General features: G+C 54.1%; 2 protein-coding genes across 4 annotated transcripts in view; one reads left to right on the plus strand and one right to left on the minus strand.

The window, feature by feature from the left end:
• ATP6V0D1 (ATPase H+ transporting V0 subunit d1) overlaps positions 1-5,880 on the plus strand; it is a 39,271-nt gene extending 33,391 nt beyond the window's left edge. For both annotated transcript variants that reach the window (XM_027516266.1, XM_027516265.1), the window contains exons 4-8: positions 1,282-1,361; positions 4,610-4,687; positions 4,812-4,988; positions 5,117-5,194; positions 5,291-5,880. In XM_027516266.1, the coding sequence (XP_027372067.1) occupies positions 1,282-1,361; positions 4,610-4,687; positions 4,812-4,988; positions 5,117-5,194; positions 5,291-5,452 (575 nt within the window). In that variant the 3' untranslated portion in view covers positions 5,453-5,880. The remainder of the gene's footprint in view (positions 1-1,281; positions 1,362-4,609; positions 4,688-4,811; positions 4,989-5,116; positions 5,195-5,290) is intronic.
• A 482-nt stretch (positions 5,881-6,362) lies between these two features.
• On the minus strand, positions 6,363-16,071 carry HSD11B2 (hydroxysteroid 11-beta dehydrogenase 2). Of its 2 annotated transcripts, XM_027516264.1 has the most exons (6): positions 16,018-16,071; positions 15,146-15,273; positions 8,048-8,260; positions 7,760-7,945; positions 7,513-7,650; positions 6,363-7,309 (listed from the first exon to the last, which is right to left on the minus strand). In XM_027516264.1, the coding sequence occupies exons 2-6, from the start codon at positions 15,174-15,176 to the stop codon at positions 6,897-6,899; spliced, it is 981 nt and encodes a 326-aa protein (XP_027372065.1). In that variant the 5' UTR covers positions 15,177-15,273; positions 16,018-16,071; the 3' UTR covers positions 6,363-6,896. The 2 variants fall into 2 exon arrangements, with proteins under 2 accessions (XP_027372065.1, XP_027372064.1); XM_027516263.1 differs by lacking the exons at positions 15,146-15,273; positions 16,018-16,071 and adding an exon at positions 11,713-12,095.
• Between the last annotated feature and the right edge of the window lie 9,101 nt (positions 16,072-25,172).

Here is a 25,172-nt window from a genome sequence, read left to right on the forward strand (position 1 = left end):
CACCCATGGCTGCTTACCTTTTTCTTCCAGTCTGATTCGCCTCCCATTCTCTTCTCTTCGTCCTGCCTTCTGCTCCCTTCCTGCTGCTTTCACTGGGCCAGGCTGACTACCCCCAGGGCCTGACTCAGACGATCTAACTTCGTGAATCTGGCCGATTCCTCAGAATGCAGAGGAAGGCTGAGCTCGGGGCGCCTGGGTCCCTCAGAGTCTTGGGAGTTCTGACAGACCGTGGCCCTAAGCTGCGCTGTAGTGACTTGCTGCCCATGAGGCAGAAGAGGGACACAAACAACTTCACTTGCTCCACCAAGCAGGTCCCAGGGGCCAAGTCAGGCAGTGTCCAGCAGGAGCAGAGTTCATGTCAGAAGCCAAGGAAGGAAGGGGAACCTGGAGCTTCCTATAGGGCCCCCCCTAGGCAGCACTGGCTCCTGCCTGCCTTGGAGTGGGGCTGGAGAGAGGCACTAAGGCTATCGCCAACTAATGTCTTCATAGCCAGCATGCTAGTCCCCAGGACACCACCTCCAGGAAGCTGTCAGGATTGTACAGCTGGGCCCAAAGCTGCACTTGGTCCTGCACTAAGAGGCATAGGCCTTACCTGCTTAGCCTTATCTACTCAATATCTTACCTCTCATGATAACTCTGAGCTAGTTCTAGGCTGTTGCTGGCTTCTTCAGGTTTTCCATCTCTAAAGAAGAAACAGACCAGTCAGTCCATGAGCTCCCTGGAGATCAAAGGGCTCTCTTCTGCTTTGGCCTCTAATTCCAGCCCTAAAATGGTTCCCTGGGTCCCTGGTCCCTGCTCACCCAGCTGTCATACTCAGGCCTTGTTCTGAGGAAAAGGATTTTCCACATGTGGGCCCCAGGCCCTCCTGGGAAATGCAGAGAAGTGGGCGCCAGGCCCTGAATCCACAGCTGCCCCTGGAGAAGGGAGGATGTCACAGCCTCTTATGCAAGCCTGTCTTTGGCATGATCTGAGCTTGGGTCTGCCCAGAGGCGATTAGATCATGTTATGGCCGGCCGCCTCCTTTATAAATCAATTTTAGTAGCAAGAAGGCAGGAGAACTCAGGTCAATATACATGGCCTGGAGTATGGCTTCGGTCACTTCTAAGGCAATAGTCTAGGCCAGGTTGATGTGCCCCCCACCCCCCACCCCCCACTTCCCAGCCAGATGGGCCTTGTGGCAGGGGTCCTCTGTGCCCTGCAGGGGGAGTTGAGCATCAGCAGGATTCTTGCCTAGGCTGAGAGTCTGCTAGCCCACCCCTCATACCATGTCTCTCCTTCCAGCGGCTTTTTTCCAGGACTGCATCTCAGAGCAGGACCTCGATGAGATGAACATCGAGATCATCCGCAACACGCTGTACAAGGTAGTGCCCCCGGGCCCAATGGTGGTGGTGAAGTAGGTTGGTGGGGCCGTGGACATGGTGGGCTGGTGATTTATTGGGTGCTGGGACAGGACGCAGTTACATGGGCTCCTTTCCCAGGGGACATGGGCTCCTTTCCCAGGGGCTTATCTGCTCACTTTCTGGCTCCCGTGACTGGCGCAAAACTGCATGGAACAGGTTTTCCATCCCTTGGGCCCAGATAAAATCGGCAGGAATGGCTAGGGCTCCTGGATTGCCACTCCCCCTGCATCCAGGAGGTTCACTGGCCACCACCCAGGCCATAACTCTCAGGCTCACCCCACCTGGACTGTTGCCCGCAAGGAGCACCTGAGCATGGTGGGAGAGGGACCCAGCCAGATGTGGCCAGGTCCCTGCGTCCCTCTGTTTCCCAGGTCTAGGGCTGGTGCCACGTGCCACCATCTTCAACACTACCCACCTTCTGCTTCCCATCAGGCTGTGCACAAGCTGTTGAGCCCTGAAAATAGAGTGGGCTTGGGATTGCTGGGTCAGCACTGCCCTAGCTCAAAGAGGTTAGGAGCAGGCTTGGGAGCCAGGGAAGGGTGCTGGCCAGGAACCAGTGAGGACCATTTGGGGCAGACTGAGCTCTGACCATAGTGAGGACCTCTGATGGGTCAGCAGTGGGCAGGCCCTGAAGGGGGCCTGAAGATAAGTAACACTTGCTGACAGCCCTGCTGACCTAACCCTGAGAACATCTGTCTTTTAGATCTTTACAATGAGGCTCTTCTCCTTCCCTACTTGGAACTAGGTGGCCAAGACAGTGGCAGCCTGAGCCCACGCCCTCCAGTCTCGCTGCAGGGGTCTGGGCCAGAGGGCAGGGCAAGTGTGCAGGTGGGTGAAGGGCCCACCTGGAGGTTGTAGTAGTGGAGGCACAGGGCCAGTACATGCAGAAGCCGGTATGGAACACGAGCCAAGTGGCAGGCAGTTTGCTGTGGAAGTGCCGGTTCCGGCTGGACAGTGGGAGATAGACCTGGAAAGAAAGGATCAAGTCAAGCACAGGATCAGGTGCCCCAGGGCCTTGAATGCCAGGCCAGAAGTTTGACTTTTACCCTGTAGGGCAGGGTCAGCCAGCGAGGATTTTCAGCAGGGCAGAGTATCATCAGAGTTTGGCAGACAGACTAGAGGGGATGAGATGAGAGGCAGGAAGGCTGTTGGCTTCTGTAGTACTTGGGGCTGCTCTGGGAGCTAGGTAGGCATCAGTATGCCAGTTGTAAGAGGAGATTGAGGGCTCAGAAAAGTGGGGTGGGCTGCCTGAAGCCACAGCCACTTGCTAGACCCTGGGCAGCACTGTGCATTGCACCTGGCTCAGCCTGTCTGCAAAGCAAGTGCTCTCCTCTGCTAATGGGGAGATGGGGAGCGTGGGGCAGGCATGAGAGCTGGCTCTCGTGTGTTAGTGTTCACAACCCACCCCCCCTGCAGTGCTCCTGGCTCCTTGCCGGGTTCCCTGCCCTGTGGCAGGGTGAGGGGTGGGTGAGGCTGTCCCCTCAGCCTCACCCATGCCCTCACCGGGCCTGACTGGTTCTAGCTGGAGTCACTGGCGAGGGCTGCCTGGGCACCAGCTTGTAAACACCGACCCAATGATGTGGGCACCATGCCAGGCCCGCCTGTCAGGCCATGTCCCAGCCCAGTAGCCACAGATGGGAGATTAGGCGGACCCCCAGAAGCGGGTGGGAACCGTAGGCAGCTGGTGCAGCAGACATGGGCTGGCAGACGCTAGGGGACAGGGTTGGGGTGGGAAGGTGACCTTGGTACTTGGGCCTTTTGGGGTCTTGCCAGTTTCTTCAGCTGCTCAGCCTCCAGAAGAAAGTCTGGGCCTATTCCACCAGCCTCCACCACCCTGGGGTTAGTCTTTTCAGGGTCAGCACAGCTCAGCAAAGGCTGGTGGCTTCCCCCACAGAGAGGAACTGCAGTCCCCTCTGGGACAGGCCTAAGACTTGGACACACCCAAGTTGACTGGTCATAGGAAAGGAGATGGCTGAGGATGGTCCCAGAGGAAACTAGTGCCGCTAATCCATGGTAGGATTGGCAGCTATTTCTATCCCTCAAGTCCTCTGCTCTGCTGGGGTCCACTCTCCCTTCCCAAGCTGCTTACTCCCTGACTGGTTCTAGAGTTTTGTTTCCTGTGACTCAGTGGTCCCCTCGGGTTTTCCCCTGAGCCCAGCTTGCCCAGTGCTGCTGGCCAGGTTTGGCCTGGGCTCATGGACTCCTGGGTCTCATTCTCACCTCCTCTCTTAGGCCAGTAGAACCCGTGCCCACATCATACAGTGGGCGGAATGTTCTCTGCAGCTTGGAGGGCAGACCTCCACACAGAAAGCTTCCCCTGCCTCCCCAGCTCTCACCCCCAGCTCAGAAGCCTGTGGAGCCAGAGTCCCTGTGGCTGTGCCACCAGCTGGGACCCTGGAGGATCTGAGTAGAGGAAGCTCCCCAGAGGTCATGAGACTCTGCCCCCCTTCCTTGACACGAAGAGGTTCAGGGAAGGAAGCCTGGGCCTGGCTGGTCTCAGGAGTTAGTCCTTGGAGGGACCTGAGGCCTGGGCTGACCTGCCTTCTTACGCCCGGCAGATCCAATTTGCCTGGGCAGCAAGTGCTTGTTCCCACTGGCAGCCCGAGTGTCCAGCTATCGCACTGCAGGGCTGACGTCCGCACAGGCAATAACCATCCCTCAGCAGGAGCTGGGTTGACAATCTGGTTCCTGCTGTGTGACTGCCTAGGGCATGGGAAGAGGAGGAGGTGCTCTTTAAGGTGGGGTGCTGAGAGGGGCTGGGGCACCCAGTCCAGGCCCTCTCCATGAACTCTCAGGAGTCACCATTCTTCACTAGCCCATCAACACGTGATTTTCTGAGGCTGAGGGGAGATTTGGAGAAAAGGCAGGCAGAGAAGCAGGGGCAAGACAGGGCCCCTCTCTGAGCCCGATCCTCTGTGGGATGAGAGTGTGAGGGGCACCGCACCATGAGGCAGGCAGTGGGTCAGAAATTGCTCTGTTGCTGCTGGGTGGGGGAGGCAGCAGGCTACTGCTGCTTGGCTGATGCCCAGTGAAAATTTGTGGCTGTTTTGGGGGCTCTGACATGGGGGCTGCCCTGCCAAGTCCACGGGTACATTTGGATTAACCATGAAAGGAGCTGGGGAGGGAAGAAAGGAACTGTCGGGGGGAAGCCTGGCAGGCCCGCCTCGAGTCTCCCTGCCTAGGCTGATTGAGCCCTGTGCCCTGCACAGGCCTACCTGGAGTCCTTCTACAAGTTCTGCACCCTGCTGGGCGGGACCACGGCCGACGCCATGTGCCCCATCCTGGAGGTGAGTGCCTGGCCCTGTCCCGCCTGCTGGGGCCCTGGCCCTGGTGTGGGGAAGCCCTGATAACTGACTGACTACTGCCTCCCTCCCATTCTCTCTCTCCGGCACCTGTGCACTGGCCCCACAGTTTGAAGCAGACCGCCGCGCCTTCATCATCACCATTAACTCCTTCGGCACAGAGCTGTCCAAGGAGGACCGTGCCAAGCTCTTCCCGCACTGTGGACGGCTCTACCCGGAGGGCCTGGCCCAGCTGGCTCGAGCCGACGACTATGAGCAGGTCAAGAACGTGGCCGACTACTACCCGGTGAGTGCCCTGACTGTGGGGCAGGGGGCAGGCCTGTTGGCACCCACATCCCCACCCCACACCCAACAGCGCCCTCGTGCTCATGTTTCCCTTCCCCCCCACGCCCCACCCCCGCTCTCCTGTGTCAGGAGTACAAGCTGCTTTTCGAAGGTGCGGGCAGCAACCCTGGAGACAAGACCCTGGAGGACCGATTCTTCGAGCACGAGGTGAGTGCTGGACCTGCTTGTCGAAGGGAAGGGTTGGCGGCCCAGGCCTGACTCTGGTCCCAGCCCCTTGCACACCACTCCTTCCTGTGTCTGCAGGTGAAACTGAACAAGTTGGCCTTTCTGAACCAGTTCCACTTTGGTGTTTTCTATGCCTTTGTGAAGCTCAAGGAGCAGGAGTGTCGCAACATTGTGTGGATTGCCGAGTGCATCGCCCAACGCCACCGGGCCAAGATTGACAACTACATCCCTATCTTCTAGCACCCTGGACCAAGGCTCCCCAGTGCGTGTGTACATGTGTGTCCGTGTGCTGTGACAAAGCTCACGGCTCACCCACTTGCCCTGGGGGAGCATGCTGTCCCCGTGGCTGCCCTGCCTCCCTGACCCTCTCCAAGACTGCTCTTGGGCCTGCAGGGGGGCTGGGCACCTGCTCCCACACCAAGAATGGACCAAGCCCCCACCTCCAGAGCAAGGAGGCCCCCTCAGCCCTGTGTTTACAGCCGCTGACGTGTCTGAGAAGCATGTGGTCACTTTTGTGTCCCTCCCTAACCCGAGAACCCCTGGGAGGAGCGTAAAACTTCTCTTCCCTCAGTGGGCCCCCTAGAGCCATGGCCAGGATAAAGTATGTGTGTTCTTGGGAAATGGAGTAGCTCTGCCCTTCCAAGATAATAAAAACTTCTCTAAGCCCAGCTGTCTTCTGTCTCCTTTGGGCCCTGGCCCCTCTCCCAGATCCCTGACTTGCCTCAGGCCTGCTGAGCCCACCCCCACCTAAGCTTTCTACCTCCCTTCCTCAGGTGGCAGCCCTCGGCTGGCCTTGTCCCTGTGCAGCCAGGCTCCTCGGGGCAGGAGGTCGGTGGCAGATGGCCCCTTTCCCTGCTGGAGGCTCCAACAGGCTCATGGAGTGGGCTTCTGACTCTAGAGGGCCCCCAGGGCTCCCTGTTTGCTTCACTGAGCACCACAACTCCCTGGGCTGGGGTCATTATCCCTATTTCATGCTGAGGAAACCTATGGATACCTGATCTGCCCAAGGTCACTGAAGGGGGTTGGATGTAAACCAGGTCCTGTGCCCAGAGCCTCGGCCCCCATGCTGAGCCCCGGGGGTTGCCCAGGCAGTTTCCAGTCTGTCACACGGCCACAGCCTGTCACCTAGGCAAACAGAGCATCTCCCCCATTCTAGGAGAAATAAAAATTTGTCTTTATTAAAAAAGTGGCAATAAGGTGAGTATGTAGCCTCCCTGTGCCTTGGGGGGCTTGGGGTGGGTGGTCAGGGCCCTAATCCTTGAGCCAGTCAAGAAACAGGGTTCACCCTTCAAATCACAGCACTGAGGCACTGGTGCCAAGAAATAATCCTGAGGGGGTCCCCAACCTACCTAATCTCGCCTTAGTTTGCAGAGGCACTGTCTGTAGGATCCTGGCTAAGGCTCTAGTTAAGCCTTGAACTAAACTCCCCATCCAGCTGGGTTCTGCAAGCTGCATGGTGGAGCCTTGTGCCCAGGAGGGTCTGTTTGGGCTCATGAAGCAGGAGAGGCCCAGAGGTTCACTGGAAAGCCTTCACCTCACCAGGCCTGGCCTGTGGCATCGGCAGTGCATGGGGTGGGGTCCTTTGGGCCAGGCTCTAGGGCAGACCTTGGGGGTCAGAATACCTGGAGGAGGAGCAAGGGCACAAGGAACCTCCTCTGCTGGAGCTGCTCTACGTGTGACCTGCTCACTGGGCAGTGGGAGAAGGATCCGGTCTAGGGCCTTGGTCCTGGGCTATGTCCCAGGCAGAGGTAAGGCCAGGCTGGCCAGCCTGTAGTGCTCTCGGCACATAGGGACTGATGAAGAAGGACTGCAGGAAACGCTGCCGCAGACCCTCGGGCAGGTAGTAGTGGATGAAGTATATGAGCCCCAGGCCATGACCTGGGTAATAGCGGCGGCGTGGCTGGGCCGCCAGCAGCGCATCGGTGATGGCATCTACCACAGGGCTGAGGTCTGGCAGGGCCTGGCTCAGAGAGTGCAGGAACTGCCCATTCAAGTGCTCGATGTAGTCCTCACCATAGGCCTGCAGCAGCTCTTGAGGCAGGGTGGCCAGCAGCTGCTGCTTGCGCTCTTCCCACTGGTGCACGTCCTTCACTGACTCTGCGGAAGGAGTGCCAAGGCCAGAGTGGGGTCAGTGAGGGAAGCCAAAGCCAGATCCAGTTCTCTAACTCACAACCTGAGACCCGCCCCCAGCCAAAGTCACACCCATTCCTCAGACCCAATCCCACTCCAGAGACGACCACACCCACCCTGCCTTCCTGCTCTCCCCCCACAGGCCCCACCCCCAAATCCCTGAGCCTCACCTGTCTTGAAGCAGGCAGGCTGGATGATGCTGACCTTGACACCCCAGGGCAGAAGTTCACAGCTAAAATTGCCCATGAGCAACGCCAAGGCTGCTTTGGAGGTCCCATAGGCAGCTAAGCATGGAAATGGCATGTCTCCTGGGGATGGATTGGGAGTGGGGGATGCCTCAGCCTGGGCCGGGGACTCCAGTATCTCTCCCCGCCCAGCAGAGGCATCTTTTCTGCTCCAGTGCGGGAGGACCCTCACCTGCTGGGCTGCTCACGGTGACAATTCGACCACTTGAACGACGCAGCAGTGGCAAGAGGCCTTTGGTCATCTCTAGTGCACCAAAGAAGTTCACCTCCATGCAGGTGCGGAAAGTGGCCACTGGACACAGCTCTGCATCCGCCACAAAGATGTTCTGGCCCGCGTTGTTGACCAGGCCCCACAGACCTGAGGGCATGGAGCCAGTAGGGAAGCTGCAGGTCAGTCCTGCAGCACACCTCCAATCTCAGCCCAGCCATGCCCTTTCCTGGCGAAGTTGAGCCTACTGACCTGTGCTGGCGGTGTGGACCTTGGTGAACTCCAGCACACGGCTAATGTCTGCTGGCTTGGTCAGGTCCATCTGTAGCAGCTTCAGACGAGAAGAACAGCAGGCACGCAGCTCTAGGGCCCCAGGGCTATTCAGATCCAACACGGTCGCCAACACTGTGAAGCCCATGGTGTCAAGCTTCTTGGCCGTCGCGTTGCCAAAACCAGAGTCACAGCCTGGTCAGGGAAGGATGGACAGCCAGTGAACTCCACTATGGCCCAGTTCAGCCTGAGACAACCCAGGGTCACCATGGCTGGGATGGGATCCAGGCTTCCGACTCCCGACTTCACAACATCAGCAGCCCTCCCTTCCTAGGCCCATCTCTGGGAGGCTTGGACCCCCTGGCTGAGCTCCTGAGGACCAACTCTTTCACAGCTGTCATCTCCCCGACCCCTCATAGCTACCCTATCAAACATAGCTTATGATCCCCACTTTACAGATGAGGAAACTGAGACCTAGTAATGCTATGTTGCTTCCCCCAAAGTCACTCAGCTGGCACACAGTGAGGTCAGGACTCTGTTGGTAGGTCAGCCAGTCCCAGCTGAGACCCAGCCTCAGCCCTGATGTCCTTTGGTCTGCTTGAGATCAGGCCTCAGCTCGCATATGCAGATATTACTCCCTAGCCTCCCTTCCTTTCTCACTGCCCTTGCCCAGCATTCTTCCCCTTACCTGGACACTGAAGCAGCCCCCTTTTTTCGTTCTGTCCCACCTTGCCCCCTTGAATCCGTTCTCTGCCTAAGTAGCCCGAGGGATCCTTCCCAAAATGACAATACCCTCTGCTTCTGAAAACTTCTCCAAGGCTCCCCACGGCCCTTAGGATAAAGCCAACGTGCTCTGTTCCCATCATCTAGGCCGTGTACCACCTGAGCTCCACCTTCCTTTCCAGTTCAGCACCCTCTACTATTGTTCCAGGCTCCAGGCAGGCTGGAGGCCCATCCCCACCTCATGCTTGACCCTTGGAATTCCAGTGAATGGCAACACTGGGACATTCTCTGAGCCTCAAATAACTTGCCCCCAGGACAGGGTCACAGTGGATGAAGACAAAAACAGACCTGCATTAGAATCCCTTCCCACATCCATCAAATGAGATCTGAGGTCAGTTACCACTTGGAGGCTTAATTTCCTGGTTTTGGTATGCAGAGAGATAAACCACGAGGCAGAGCCAGTGTAGGGGTCTAATAAACCCCGGCTCCTTTGATTGTTCCCATTCCAATCCAGCTCCTTGGGTGGTCAACAAGAGGGGGTGAGGGGAGGGGGGTGACCAGGGAGGAAGGAAGCTCTTTAGAGCCTGCCCCCATGGTGGTCCTGCTGATCAGAGGTTACAAAGTGGTTCAGCTCCCCCCCCCCCCCCCCCCCCCCCCCGTTCTCTCTGTTGAGGGAGAAAACAAAGCTGGGGGACTGCAAGCTGGGCTTTGTGTAGCTGGGAGCCCACTAGCCAGCCCCAGCTGAGGGGTACTTCCTGGGCAAGTCTGGCTGGAGGAGGGGAGTGAGTGAGTGTGTGGGTGTGTGTGTGTGTGTGTGTGTGTGTGTCTCCCCACTTGCCTAAGCTCCCTTCCAGAGCAGACAAGCCCTTCACGGGGAAACTAAGGCCTCCCAGAACCTCAGCTCTGAGGTCCCAACACAATCACCCACACCTTTCATACCCTCTTGCTCACCTGTACACACTCAGAAACCTACGCATACCTCCAACCTACCTGCAGAGAGGCGTGAACAACAATGGCTCACTCCCATGAGACCCATACTGCCCAGCAGTACACAGATGTGCACACAAAGCACCCAGCCACTTGACCCAAACCCTGACCCCAGGGCTGAGCTCCCCAAGTAGCCTCGGCTAGGGGTTCTCAGGAGCATTCCCAGGGAGGGGTGTGTGGCAGCTCTGGCAGGCTCAAGGCACAGTGTTCCTAGCAAGTGAGTCAGGGCCTGGTCACCTACTTGTACTGCAGTCAGTAGTAGTGAGTGAAGAAACCCCAGAGTTTAGGGGCATTGGGAAGCTTAGAGGTCAACTCTCGATGTTTAGATGGGGTGGGTTGGGCAGTCTGCTTCCCCTCCTCCATTGCGGGACTTTGCAACCGGAACTGAAGGAAGACTCAGTCTTACCTCACTTTCAAGCTCAAGGCTAGGAGATGTAACAGTAGCGGCACAAGGACCTGAGGTGAGATCCCAGGAAAGACTGCCTGGGGCACTAGCATCTGAAGAAGACCTGGGTCCTGAGGAGGCGGAACTCACTAGTTAGAAGGCAGGAGGGGAGCTGCCCTGTCCTTGGGGGCAGAAGCTCTTTGCTTTCATACCAGGAAGTCTGTCATCTCTCCTTCCTCAAACCACTAAAACTGGGATCCCTTGAAACTTCTCACTCTACCCTGAACTCACATCTCTCCCACCCAACCTGAGCCATCCTCTATCTCCACCATCTTTACTGAAGCTCAAACCCTCCTGCTACCTTCACCTCAGTACATTCTGGCTTCTTGCTGGGCATTCAAGGCCCCTTCCAAGGAAACAAATGCTTGTCTCACCACATCTCAGCAGCCAGACTGCTTAGTGACTGCCCCCCTCCCCCACAGACCATGCTCATTCCTGCCTCAAGCCTCTGTCCCACACCCTTTGTCTGATCCAAAACACCTTCCACACTCTTACCTATCTCCACCTATCTTCTGAGGCCCAGCTCAAGGATGGCCTCCTCTGGGAAGTTTTCCCAGCTTCCTCTGATCATGCAGGGCCCCCTACTGGACTGAGGTCTCTGAGAAGCCACTCACCAGTGCAAGAGAGCAGAACGGCCGAGCACCTGTCCAAAGCCATGGCGTTAGGGGAGAGACCAGGCTCCCCCTCCCCAATACTAGAGCCAGTAGTGTCCTATACAGTAGTGCCCACTGACTTTTCTCTCCCTCTCCACTTCTGGGTCTCAGCTCCTCCTTCCCTCCTTCTGGTGATAGTGTCCTTGTTCCAGACAAAGAGAGCTCAACAAGGTGGCCAGAAGCACCTGAGCCCAGCTCTCTAAGACCTCACCTCCTTCCCAGGCACAGAGGACCAGGAAGAATGGTGGTGGTGTAATGAATGCAAACTCCGGACGACAACTTCACAGATTGGGTCTGGGTGGTGGGATCTGAGAGGTGGCTGAATGTCCAGCTGTCCCTCATGATGACCTCCAGCTTTTCTGAACTCCAAGGAGCCAATTGGGAGAAGGGGGTCCCAACTCTCCATTTAAGCCTATTCCTCCTGGTCCCAGGGAAGAGACAGGACCTCCCACGTGGGAATGTTAGGCAGAGTTCAAGGGGTGAGGATTCTCTGAAGTCCCTCAGAGCAGTGTCCTCTGTCGGAAGACTGCTGTCTTGGAGAGGGACATAGCATAAACCCCAAGCTCCAGGAGGCTCCTTTCGCAGTCTCCCCTGCGCACCTGCCCACTCCCTGCCTCCTTTTCCCTTCAACACTCCCCAAGCCGTAGGTAGTCAACCCGGACTTGGGGAGGTGCCCTGCGCTTCCTACTTGGCTGGCTCCCTGAACCCAGGGGAGAGGGGCTTCCCCACTTCTCGGCTGGGGGTCCCGCGTTGCCTTGGCATGCCCACAGGGAGCCCTCTGGGTGTCCGGTCCCGCCCTCGAACCGGGAGTCGCCGCGCTCCGCGCCCCGCGCACTCACCGGTGATGAGCACCGCGCGAGTCGCCACGGGCAGGCGCTGCGGGCGCGCCAGGCGGGACAACACGATCCAGCCGGTGGCGGCCAACACGGCAAGTGCGGCCAGCGGGGGTAGCAGGCGCTGGCACAGCCAGTCGAGCGCGGCCAGCAGCGCCAGCGCCGCCAACAGCGGGCGGCCCAGACGCAGGTCTGCGCGCAGCAGCTGCAGTAGCGCACGGGCCGCCACGAGCAGCCAGGCGCCGCCCGACGGCCAGGGCCAGCTTTCCATGGCGGCCGGGCCGGGGCGGGGCAGGGACTGGGCTGAAGAGCAGGGACTGGGACTCGGGGCTGGGACGCGGGGTGCAGCAGGACACCAGCCAGGGGCGGGAGGGGATACTCGCTTTCTCTGTTCGCCCTCGGGCCGAGCTTTTAAAGAGCCCCGGGGGCGGGGGCGAGGGCGGAACGGAGGCGGGGAAGGGGCGGGGCTTTCCTTTACTTCTCTTCCCGCACCCCTTGCCAGGCAGGTGCCCCCACCTCTACCTCCCGCCCTCTGCCCCGCCCCCGCGGTCAGATCAGCTTTCGAAGAAGCCGGAACCAAGTCCCAAAGTTGCTGCTCAACTGCTCAACTTGCGGCTGGCCGTGCCCAGGAGAGGTGCGATAGGTCTAGCCCTAGTACCCCGCATGCGCTCACTCCTGCGCTGGTCCGCTGAGCCACGACTGCCAGGTGAGCACATGCACAGCTCACACTTGGTCGGGACACCAGAGGACACACGCAACCTCCATCCTCACATTGACCGCACCTCCGCGGCCAGCGTGCCTGCCAGAATACCTCGGGGAACCAGCCCGCCCTCACCCGGCAGCCTAGGCCAACGCGGGCGTACGCGCCACGCCTTGAGCGGCCGCAGGTGTCTAACACACACGCTCACACCTAAGCTACCTGCGGCCACCGACCGATTTGGGGCTGGGGGCTGGGTGGAGCAGGGTAACAGACCAGATTCTTGGGAGTCTCTGCCCCGCAATCCCCCCACTTCCTTTCACTTTCCAGCCCTGGGTTTGCAGCAAACCTCCTCCCCACAATCTACCCCCCACACAATCCCTCCCCCCTGCTCCCCCCCCCCACCCCGTCCTCCTGCCACACAAGTGTATGTGTGTGGGCGCGGGTGTGTGGAGGGGGGTTCTGAGGAAGCATCTAGGCCTCCCATTAACTCTAGCCCACTCTCCAACCCCAGGGACCCCAAGAGCCAGGCCAATGGGGACACCCGGGGAAGTCAGTGAGGGCAGCCTCTCAGACAGGGTGATCCCTGCCCTGCTCCCAGGATCCCCCAGGGTATAAAGTAAGTGAGTGTGGGTGCATTTCCCTGCCTGTGTGTATGAAGGTCTGTGTTTGTGTGTGGCCCTTTGGGCCCCCACTCTGCCCACCCCCATGTCTGGCACCCTGTGCCTGGCATCCATACCAGGCTCTGCCAGCACAGGGAAGTGGTGCCAGCACCTCACTGCCAGGCGCTGTGCTGAGGCCGGTAGGTCAGCCCATGGTACAGGGGGTCCCTGCTTCTTCTGAGCCCTTGCCCAGTGCCTCATCTATGCCCATACTAGGTCCTGGGGGGCTCATGGACCCCTCCCAATTATGTTGCCCATTCTCTATCTTAGATGCTCAAGTTCTGTGCCAGGGCTTCAAAGCAATGCCTCCTCGAAGCCTTCTCTGCCACCCAGGTATGGCCCCCTGGTGAGCCAGGGGCATCTCAAGGAGGAGCAGGGAGACAGACCCACTTAAGAGGTCCTTTCCAGAGCCACTTCTGAGCTTCTACTTCTTCCTCCTCCTACTGTTTAAGTATGGATGACAAGTTAGCCCTGGCCCTGGGAGGCAGGGCTGGGGAGGGTATGTGTGTCTGACCCTGGGTACATGACCTTGTGTACCTGTGTATGCCTATATTTGTGTACACTCTGTCCATGGACTCCATAGCTTGTCCATACACAAATGACATGTCTCTCCCCATGCCATGACCCTATATAGCATGTAAGTACATTTGTGTATGTGTGTGTTTTTGGTGACTCCCTTGGTCTGCGTCATTCTTTGGAAACTCACGGAAACATTCATTTTCCAAAGTGTGCTGACTCCTATCGTTCTGAACCTGTGGCCTAGTCTCACAGGTGGACACAGCAACCTTGACCTGGCATCCCAATATAAGCTGTAGACTCTGGTTGTGGGACCTACACCCTCCCAGCACCCTACTGAGAGTCTGAGTGTGATTTCTGCAGCTTCAGACCATTAAGTCCCTTGGGACTGTGGAGGGGATGTAGAGGAGAGGATGGCGGGGGGTGGGGGTGGGGGTGGTCTCAGGCAGCCTTCAAGGTTAAGGCCACACAGGTAGTACCAGAGCTTGCCAGAGTAGGAGTCAAAGGGCAGGGAGTTGGAGGACTTCCCTGGTGGTCCATTGGTTGAGAATCCATCTGCCACTGTAGGGGATGCAGGTTTGATCCCTGGTCTGGAAAGATTCCACGTGCTACTGGGGGGACAAAGCATGTGTGCTGCAATTACTGAGCCTGCGCTCTAGAGCCTGTGCTGCACAACAAGAGAAGCCACTGCAATGAGAAGCCTCCACACTGCAACAAAGACTGACCCCTGCTCACCATAACAGAGAAAGCCTGTGCACAGCGACAAAGACCCAGCGAAGCCAAAATACATAAAATTTTTAAAAAAGGGTAGGGAGGTGGAAGTTGGAAAGCACGGTGAGGACAGAGTCTGAGAAACAAGATCCTGCACTCCTGGGAAGGAACCATGAAGGGCTCTGACCCACTGGGAAGCATGGGTTGGGGAGACAGACTTGCTTAGAGGGGAATTTAGGGAATTGTCTTTGGTTGTGGAGTGTAGGATGCTAGGATGGGTGGGGCATGTTTCCAGTTCAGCTTCTGGGACACTGCGCCACCTTAGACAGAAATATTTGTCTTGTGTGGTTTGGGTCTCGTGGATGATCTGCCACATTTGTATTTAACACCCTTCTCTCCCAGAAATTCATCCCACTTCCTAGGCCAGGCCTTCCTACCAGGATCTATACTCCAGCCCACTGTGGCCACCTGAGCAGCTGACTCCTTACCTTTCATCAGGTGGAGACATTCTGGAAATAGAAAGAAGGTGGTTTAGGCAGTCATGGCTGGGAGGGGCTGGCCCAGCCCTGTCTGAGGCTTGGTGCCAGGCTGTGCCTGCCCAAGGGCAGAGAACCAGCCTCTGCCAGAACCAGGAGTCTGGGCTGGCAGGGCCCTCCAGGGAGAAGGAGGAGCAGAGGGCAGGAGCCCCAGCAGATAAGGCAGGGTTGGCAGGGGCAGAGGAATGAAGGGCAACCAGAAGGAGCGGAGCCCCTGAACCACCTCACCTCTAGGCCCTCAACCCACAGTCTCCCTTAGTCTCACCCTGCCCTCACCACCCACCCAACTCCTTAATCAGAAACTTGGTGAGCCAAACCTTCAGCATGCCCCAGGCTCTGGAGGGCCATGAGGTGGGTTGGGGGCTGGCAGTCTGGCTCCAGTTGGCTCCAGCTGAGTCCAACAGCTCACTGGCACCACCTTCTGGCCTTTGGGGAGGGCACGGCTCTGAAGGGGATAAAGTGAAGGTGACTGTCGGATGTGAGGGTGGGAGGAACAGAAATCCAGGATGGGGCCTGCCAAGTGGTAGTCTCTAAGAGCTCACTTTCTGTTCTCTTACCACACTGTGTTTCTGGAGCCAAGCGCTGCCTATCACCCCTTTCTTCCTCTGTGGTCAGGTTCAGAGGCAGCAGAATCCCAAGGAGGCCCTGCTCTCTGCTCACCCATGGCAGAGGGGAGCCTCTTCCTGCCGATGGCCACCCCCTTGCCCCAGTTCCACACCCCATCCCTCCCCGTCCTCAAAGACAGCAAACTTGTATTGCATTCCTACTGTGTGCCTGGCCCTGTGCTGGGCACTGTGGCTATAACAACTAACCACTGGCTCCTTTCTGGCAGCATGCACCCCAGTTTGGCTCTGCCCTCTCCCCCTGGGAACCACCATAAAGAACTTCTCTCACTCAATCCTGTATCCCTTTCCCCAAGCATTGTTCTCATGCTCTCCTCCCCACAACACCCGCCCCCTTTCTCAGCTGCATTTCTCGAAAACTGTCTTGGTCACCATCTTCACTCTCCTCTCTCCCACTCTATCTCTGAGTCAGCTCCAGCTCCTGGCCACGCCAGAGGTCACCAGTGAATGACAGTCCAGTCCTCAAATACCAAGGACACATCTTTGCTTTCAGTTAACTCCTCTGTACCCTGGGCCCTTTCTCCCTTCGGCACCTGCAAAGCCACTGCTACTGGGTTCCCTCCTACCTGTCCGGCTCTCCGTCCCGGCCTCCTTCATAAGCTTCTCTTCCCTGTGGGTGAACCTCTGGCTGTGGAGGGCTCATGCTCTGTCCCTCCCCTACCATGAGCTCATCTTCCTACTCGCATGTTGGTGACTCCCACACTCCTTTCCAGCCAAGACTTAATTCCAGGCCCACATGTCCAGCTGCCCCTGGATGCCTCCCCTGGACACCCATAGGCCCCTTACACTCAGCATGTCCAAAACTGGTCTCATCATCTTCTCTAGTTCTGGCAGCCACACCCTTCCCAGCTCATCCTCAGTCTTCATTCCATGCACTGGCCTCCAAACTTCTTGCTCTGTTCCAAGCCTTGGGTTCAGTGCAGAGGCCTCACAATAGCCCTTTGTAGTGGGTGTCATCTGGAGAAGGCAATGGCACCCCACTCCAGTACTCCTGCCTGGAAAATCCCATGGACAGAGGAGCCTGGTAGGCTGCAGTCCATGGGATCGCTAAGAGTCGGACACGACTGAGCGACTCTACTTTCACTTTTCACTTTCATGCATTGGAGAAGGAAATGACAACCCACTCCAGTGTTCTTGCCTGGAGAATCCCAGGGATGGGGGAGCCTGGTGGGCTGCCGTCTGTGGGGTCACACAGAGTCGGACACGACTGAAGTGACTTAGCAGCAGCAGCAGCAGTGGGTGTCATCATTACTATTTTATATTCAAGGAATATAAAATATAACTGAGGCTTCCAGGGGCTAAGAAAATTGTTCAAGGTCTCAAACTCAGGTTCACCTAAGTTTGAATCTTGGACCAGCCCCAAGATTCAAACTCAGGTATACCGGAGCTCGAAGACCGAGAACTGTGTTAACACAGAGCTACGTTTGCCATGCACTTCCTTGGTGGCTCAGTGGTAAAGAATCCACCTGCCAATGCAGGAGATACAAGGTCAATCCATGGGTCAGGAAGATCCCCTAGAGAAGGAAATGGCAACCTACTCCAGTATTCTTGCCTGAGAAATCCCGTGGACAGAGAGAGGAGCCTGGTGGGCTACAGTCTATGTGGTCCCAAAAGAGTTGAACATGACTTAGCTACTAAACAACAACGTTTCACCACCTCTGACTTCATTCTGAGGGCAAAGGAGAGCTGGGAAAGGTCTTGAGCAAATAAGACCCTGTCCTGGTTGGCTAGGAAATGGGTTTGGGGACAAGGCACGAGGGGAGGCTGGGCGTCTTGTTGGTGCATCCCTGCGAGGGACAGCAGTCTGTTTTGGACAAACTGAACCTGAAGTGCTCGTGGACATGCGAGGGTTGAGCCCAGAGGCAGCTGGGTGCCTGTGGTCCCCAGCACACCACTCATGTGGTACAAATGCCTGGGAGATTGTCAACTCACCAGGCATGAATGAGTGCCCCGTCCGTCTCCTCTAGCTGTGCACTTGGAAGCCAGGCCCTTCGCTTACTGGGCAGAAGGAATGGGGACATGCGGAAAGCCAGAAGTATTCCTTGTATTTTCAAACTGTGTCCAGCACCCTCCCTGAACTTCTTTGCTTCCAAGATTGAAGGCAGATATTTGGGGATTAGGGCCCTTGAGCTTGGGAAACACTAAGAGAATTTGCTCTCAAGGGTTTTCTGGACCAGTCCCAGGGGAAAGGCAAGTCCCAGCTGAGAACATTTACTGGGCTAGCTTGGCTGACTCCAGATGAAACTGGTCATCTTGAGTCCTGCAGGGCAGCTCTGAGTTATTCCTAATCCTCTGCCACATTTACTATTGCTTGCCAGTCCTTGTGTTCGACTTCCTCATACTTAATTTTACGTACTATCCTCACATCATCCGAATGAAGCAGGTACCACAATTCTATATATAAGAAGTTCAGTGATTACTCAGCCATCCAGACACTCTGCTCTGTCCCCTGTCAGCTAAGGAGGTTGGCATTATTCAGTGGGCAATACCCAGGCAAAAGACTATCAACCTTTTAAAACTTGCTTCTGGGAGTTCAGGGTTTTTGAGCACGAGCCACCCATTTTCCTTGTTTGGCCCTGCAATAAGCCCTTCTCTATTCCAAGAAAATAAAAGAATAATAAATAAATAAAATTTGCCTCTGGATTAGAAACATGTCTCCCAATGGTAGAATTAAGGCAAGTTGTTAAAAACTAATTCCAAAACTTGCTTCCTTACAGCTTCCATCACCCTGATTCAGGCCTTTTCTTGGCAGAACAACTGCAAAAGATACAAAACTTAGTTGCTGTTGGCTGGCTGGTTTAATTCATTTGCATATACATAATTCAGTCCCACCCCTCGTGGCTAATACCCTACTTGGGGAGCTGTGGCTGTTTTCTGATTGCTGGTAGGAGGCCTATGTGTGTTGTTTTTTTTAATAAACTGAAACCAGATGGAGAAGAGTTTTGTTCACTGCCTTGTCTACAATTTTCTCCAGCAAATTCCTTGAAAAGCCAACCACCTATGAGTGGTGCCTATTCTCTTTGGAGGTCCCTCACCGCTGGCATGCAAATAGCAAGCAGGGCTGGGATTTATAAAAGTGAAAACAAAAAGGAGAAAGAGAAGCTTCTTGGCCCAAGGGCTCTTGGGTACACAGTGGGGTCATCTCCTCGTGGAGCCCCAATTTTAGGTCTGCACTTACAGTTTTTGTCTTCCTCTCCTTCTCTCTTGAGTTGGGAACTGAGCTGGGCTTGAATCAAAATCACCTGGACTACTACTTGGTGAAAATATGGATTCCAGACCCCCACCCGCTTTGCAGCACTAACTGCTGGCAGGAGACCCTGACTCTCAGGATGGGTTGATCTTTGAGTCAGTTATCCTCTGGAAGGGGTCCAAGCCACTCTTGCTTTCATCTTGGGAAGACTAGCTGCTCAAGATGGTTATAGAAATATTTTTAACCGCCAGCCAGGTCTAAGGCTTTGTAATGCCCCTTGAGCACCTTGTCAAGAGATTCCTTGTTCCGAAAAATAAGCAAGTACAACCCCTGGTCAAGGGGTTAAGATTTTTCTTTGGAAGTTGAATTGAGCATTGTCCTAGTGAAGTATGACCCAGTCACTAGGCAGGAGAGAACATGTCTTTCCCAGCTCCGACCTTCATTCCTAGCTCAGATCTCTGTTCTTTTGGATTCCAAGGCTTTTTAGATAATTGTGTCAGGTTACATAAGCTTTTGAGATATGAGGGAGCACTCAAAGGAAATTCCTCTGGGAGCAGGCATGAGAGGTTCCGCCACATAATTTGCTTTAAAGTATTTGAGGAAAAATTCAGGTGCCTCAGCCCTGCACATTTCTGAAATAAAGTAAGAACAGTCAACGACTTTGTATGTATGCACCATTCCCCCATAGAAATGAGGAAACAAAAAGATACGCTGAAGAGCGAGCGAAACTGCTCCCAGGGAGCACGTGCAGGGCCAGGTGGCCAGTTGCAAAGAGGGCAGCTTTGACTGAGCTGCCATGGAAGTCCTTATCAGCACAGGATACCTTTCCCTATCTGCCTTTCTGCATATTAGATAACACATATAGTAAATACAAGCCTTCATTTTTCTAAGAAACAAAAAATAAAAACTGAATTACTGCCAGAGAAGCTTTAAAATCATTAGTTCCTAGGACACTGTAGGCACATTCTCCACACACCATCATTTTCATGTCATTTGCCTCCGAGGGATGGCCCTGCATCAGCTCTGTTGCATAAGGTGCTGCTTCCAAACACCTTGTTCCTGACTGGAGACACAGAATAAGTTTTATCTAGGTCTGTGAGAGTTCTGGAGGGGTGACATCGTGTTCCAAGCTGTACCAGTTAGTGTCAACAGTGAGAAAGGTGCCAGAGTCTTCTTACCAAGGAAGCTGAGAGAATATTGTATACACCAAACAGCGCTCCTTTCTTAAAGCACAAAGTGCTCACAAAAGCTACTCAAGAAGGGAAAATTAATGGGAGGAAAATGTATTCAATGTAGTGAAGGGAAAAACAAAATCTTTACAAGGGACATGGAAATAACAGATTTACTATGATGAAGGGACGGTAGTATAGGAAAGTCCATTTTTACACCAAAAATAATTCAACAGGTATTATTTACAAAAGCCTTCACAAAAGAATTCCTATTAAGTAACACTATCCTTTCATTTGTTTGTTCCCGCCTTCATTCATACAACAAACATCTATTGAGTGCATTTGTGTTCCAGGCTCCATGCTCAGGGAATGCCTTGGTGAGCTAGATAACTGTTCCCCACCTTGTGGGCTCCGCATGTGGCTGGAGGACAGCCCCTAATCAGATCACTACACAGTCAAGCAGCCACGACAGACAGGAGGCACTAGAAAGCAGAGTCTCATGGCCTCTTCTATTCTGAGGGTTGGAGAAAGCTTTCTAGGAGGAGGTGGTGTTCCAGGTAGCAAGAACATCGCATGCAAAGACCCCTAATATAAGAGGGAATCTGGTCCTTCAAGGAGAGAGGAGCCAGGAGGCATAAGGGAGGTCTTGGAGGCTGTGGTGAATGAGGAGGTTTTTATTCTAATTTCATGGTATATGGAGATACTGCTTCCTGTGAAGCAGGGAGAGTCACTGAGAGTGGTAGCAAGAAGTAAAATAATCAGTTCGCCTTCCTTTCTTCCTTCCTTCCTGCCTTTCATTTATTTATTTTTGGCTGTGCTGGGTCTTCATTGTTACATGTGGGCTTTCTCCGGTTGCAGCAAGCAGGGGCTACTCTAGTTGCAGTGTGTGGGTGTCTCGTTGCCATGACTTCTCTGTTTGCAGAGTATGGGCTCTAGAGCACAGGCTCAATAGTTGTGGTACACAGGCTTTGTTGCTCCACAGGATGTGGGATCTTTCCAGACCAGGTATCGAACCCGTGTCTTCTTAACCACTAGATCACCAGGGCAGGCCCTCTTCCCTTTTTCTTTTCTTTCTTTCTTTCTTCTTTTTTTTTTTGACAGCCCCAAGCTATCAGGAGAATGGACTGATGGGGAGGGGAGCCACCAGTGGAGGTAGAAAGAGCGACAGTCACAAGGCCTCTATGTTTGCCAGGGCAAGAGGTGCTTGTGGCCATGGGGACAAGCCAAGTAAATGGGCTGACTCATCCAAGGCCCATTGGAAAGGGTACTGTGATTCAGACAAAATGGACCCAGAGAACAAGATCTATGGCTAACCACATCCCACCAGTGAATCTGATAATTAAAATTTAATTCCATTAGTTAATGAAACGGAGAGCATCATTTCCTGATAGAAAGACAAGTAGGGTCTAGATTATATGTATCAGTGTCCATTTCCAGTGGAACATTCTGTGTGTTTCATATGCAGGACCACATTTTCAGGCCTCGTTGTGGCCCTATCCAGTAAGGAGCTGTTGTTACTGCTACTTCACATAGGAGCAAACTGGATTTAGAGAAGTTGGGGAATTTACCCAGCTGGTGACTGGCAAAGCTGGGATTGAAACAGGTAACCATTGATATGCCCTGGGACAAGAAACAAGTCCCAGGAAGCCTGGGGATACATTGACTCTAATTAAGGATGGGCTGTGGGTCTAGCCCAGGTTGGGGTGAACTGCCCGGGGGTCTCTTCTGGCAATTCTAGGAGTCAGGTAAGTGAACTTGGAACCTTCTCATCATACACATGTGTACAAGTTCTTTAAACCACAGTTAGGTTTTTTTGTCTCTCTAGCCTGGGCTGTTCACCATGGACAGACTTGCCTTGCTAGTCAGGGACAGCCACTCTGGACAGGAACACGTCCTGCCCTAGGAGAGGACTTCTGTCCCAGAAAAATGTGTCTCATGTTTTCAAAGAAACTGGCCAGAGCGGGGCAGGAGGAGCTGAGACTAACTACACTTTGAGTAAAAGGAATACTGTGCGAAAGAGCCTGGGGGTGGGAGCTAATGCCTTGTGTTCCAGGAGATGCACCGATCAGGGGACAGGGATGAGGAGGTGGACAGGAGCTAGCTGAGCTGGGCTTTGAAAGCCAAGATTTGGCATTTCAGTTGATCCTAAGGGCAAAGAAAGCCCTGGAGGTAACTTAAACAGAAGACTGATGAGGTGGTGTTAGCAAAGTACGGCCTTCCTCAGTAGGTGATGCCCTGGGCAGTGTCAGGTTCTGGACTGGTGACCACACCACGATGACAGAATCAGGACACCATCAAACTGCCTGTGCTATTAAAACTCAGATTTGGCCAGAGGAAGTCTTTTCAGAGAGCTTAGTCTGGAGTCACTCAGATACCTGGGCAGTCATTTTTGTTTCAAATGAAACAGCTTTGGGACTTCCCTGGTGATCCAGTGGCTACGACTCCATGCTTCCAATGCAGGGGGTGTGAGTTTGACCCTTGGTCAGGGAAACCGCAACCAAGTTTGCACGCTACAACTAAAGATCCCGTGTGCCGCAACCAAGATTGAAGATCCTGCATAACACAACTAAGACCTGGTGCCACCAAATAAATAAATATTTTTTAAAAATGAAACAGCTTTCATTGGTTAAATATACATGTACTTAATCCTATTTGAAACCCACTATATTAGTTTCCTATTGCTGATACAACAAAGTGCCACTAATTCAGTGGCTTTGTTGTTCAGTTGCTAAGCTGTGTCTAACTCTTTGCAACCCCATGGACTGTAGCAACCAGGCTCCTCTGTCCATGGGATTTTCCAGGCAAGAATGCTGGAGTGGATTGCCATTTCCTTTGCCAAGGGATCTTCCCAACCCAGGGATCGAACCCACATCTCCTGCATTGCAGGCAGATTGTTTACCCATGAGCCACCAGGGAAGCCAATTCAGTGGCTTAAAACAACACAGGTGTATTATCTTCCAGTTCTAGAGGTAAGAAGTTTGAAATGGGTGTCACTGGGCTAAAGTTAAGGTGTCAGCTAATTGGTTCTTTCTGGAAGTTCTAGGGGAGAATGTTTCCTTGCCTTTTCTAGATTCTAGAGGACACCTGCATTTGCTGGCTCATGGCTTCTTTCTCTGTCTTAAAAACCAGAAGTATAATGTTTTCAAATCTCTCTGACTTCTGTTTTCATCATCACGTCTCCTCCCACTCTGACCATCCCATGCCTCTCTCTTGTAAGGGTCCTTGTGATTACATTGAGCTCACCTGGGTAATCCAGGATACTCTCTTCCATCTCAAAACCCTTTCGTATCTGCAAAGTACACTTTGCCTTGAGAGGCAGCGTATTCATAGATTTCAGAAATTAGGATATGTACATCTTTGGGAGGCCATTATTCAGGCTGCTGCTGCTACTGCTGCTAAGTCGCTTCAGTCGTGTCCAACTCTGTGCGACCCCATAGACAGCAGCCCACCAGGCTCCCCCGTCCCTGGAATTCTCCAGGCAAGAACACTAGAGTGATTTGCCATTTCCTTCAACAATATTATTCAGGCTATTACCCACTTTAACAAATGATCAGAAAGAATGGTAAGCCTGGCAGCTAAGAGGAGAAGGGACTGGAAGCAGGCAGGCTGATGTTAGGGAGACAGACAGAAGGCTGCTGCAGAGACAGCAAAGGAGAAACTGGTGCTGTGGGCTAGAGTGGAGTGGGAAGAATGGACACAGGACATATTTCAGAGGGAGTGAGAAGAATGGACATAGGACATATTTTGGAGGGAGGAACTGCCTGTTTGTGGGGACTGTCTGGATTAGATGGGCAAGGACTAGGAGGAGACTGGGTAGGTAGTGGTGCCCTTTGGAGGGCCTAAAGGGAGAAGGAGGTTTGTGGCAAGGACAAAAAGGGCATATAGGGATATGCTGCATTTAGATACTCATGGGACAGCTAGAGGGGACTTCCCAGGTGACACTAGTGGTAAAGAACCTGCCTGCCAATGCAGGTAGACATAAGAGACCTGGGTTCTATCCCTGGGTTGGGAAGCTCCCCTGGAGAAGGGCATGGCAACCCTCTCCAGTATTCTTGCCTGGAGAATCCCATGGACAGAGGAGCCTGGTGGGCTATGGTCCATAGGGTCACAGAGTCAGACATGACTGAAGTGAATTAACATGCATGCATGCACAGGACATCTAGGAGCAGTGCCTGGGAGGCAGATGGACCCAGGGTTTGGTGGCTTGACTCTCCAGTCCCTGCCTTCCCTGTGGGCATATAATGGCTCATCCTCCACCATGATTTTTGGGTCACCATCTCTCTTCAGCCCTAAATTCTACAATTCCAGATTAGAGTTGAGTTGTCTTGTACTTTTGAGGCCAAAGTAGCATTGATATTTAGTCCATATAGTTTACCATTCCTGGAAACAAGCATTTATATGGTAGACAGATAAAGACACTTGCATAAGACCCAGAATCATAACATGACCGAGCAGGAGTTGCTATTTTGCCTTTATTGCATGCTTGTGGCTGATAATTTTAGGGATAGGGGTGTTTTTTGTCCAGCCCATGTTGAGCAGGCAGCCAGCCAGCTGCTCACTTTCCTATGGCCTAGAAATATGGATAGAGCACCTGGTGGAAGACAGAGCCTCTTCCTGTCTTTTGAGAAAGCCTGAGCTCATGAGAGGGTTCATTCTGAGTGTCCCCAAGTGGAGGGGAGAGGGCGCATTCAGGGAAACCAAGTTCAGCAGGAAGGGAAGAGAGTCTGAAGCCCCTGGAATGGAGGAGGCAGGTGCCTGTCTCCCAGCAGCCCCAGGGTAGCAGGCATGATCCCATGAAGCCCAAATCTGAAAGTCCTGTGGGTTGGGGCAATGACTGCGGCCTTAGTACCAGAGAGGACACATGACCAGAGAGTGCTTCTCACAGTGCTTGCTGCTGCAGGAGATTCTGAATCCTTGGAATAAACTGGGTAAAGAGGAACCTAGTAGAGACCAAGACCAAATTTCCCTCCAGCCTGGAATATCAGAAATCCCAGTAGGATTTATGCTTGACTTAAAGGAAATAAAGAAAAGAGAACTTATTCTTTTGGCCACATGATGCCAAAAGTGGGACCATAAGTCTGTGGGACCTTAGTTCCCCTGCCAGAGACTGCACCCGACCAGGGATTGAACCCAGGCCCTCTACAATGAGCGCACAAAGTTCTAACCACTGGACCCAGGGAAGTCCCAGAAAGGAGATATTTTCAGCTCTTACACTTCACACGTTATATTATGGACCACCTTCATATTTATTTGCTTTTCGATATATATTCCTCTTAGCCTGTTATCTCCCTGAAGGGCAGGGATCTCGTGGGTATTCCCTAGGATACGTCCAGTGCCCAGCACATACTCTTATTAAACTGTG

The sequence above is a fragment of the Bos indicus x Bos taurus genome, chromosome 18 (genome assembly GCF_003369695.1).
Source record: "Bos indicus x Bos taurus breed Angus x Brahman F1 hybrid chromosome 18, Bos_hybrid_MaternalHap_v2.0, whole genome shotgun sequence".
NCBI lineage: Eukaryota > Metazoa > Chordata > Mammalia > Artiodactyla > Bovidae > Bos > Bos indicus x Bos taurus.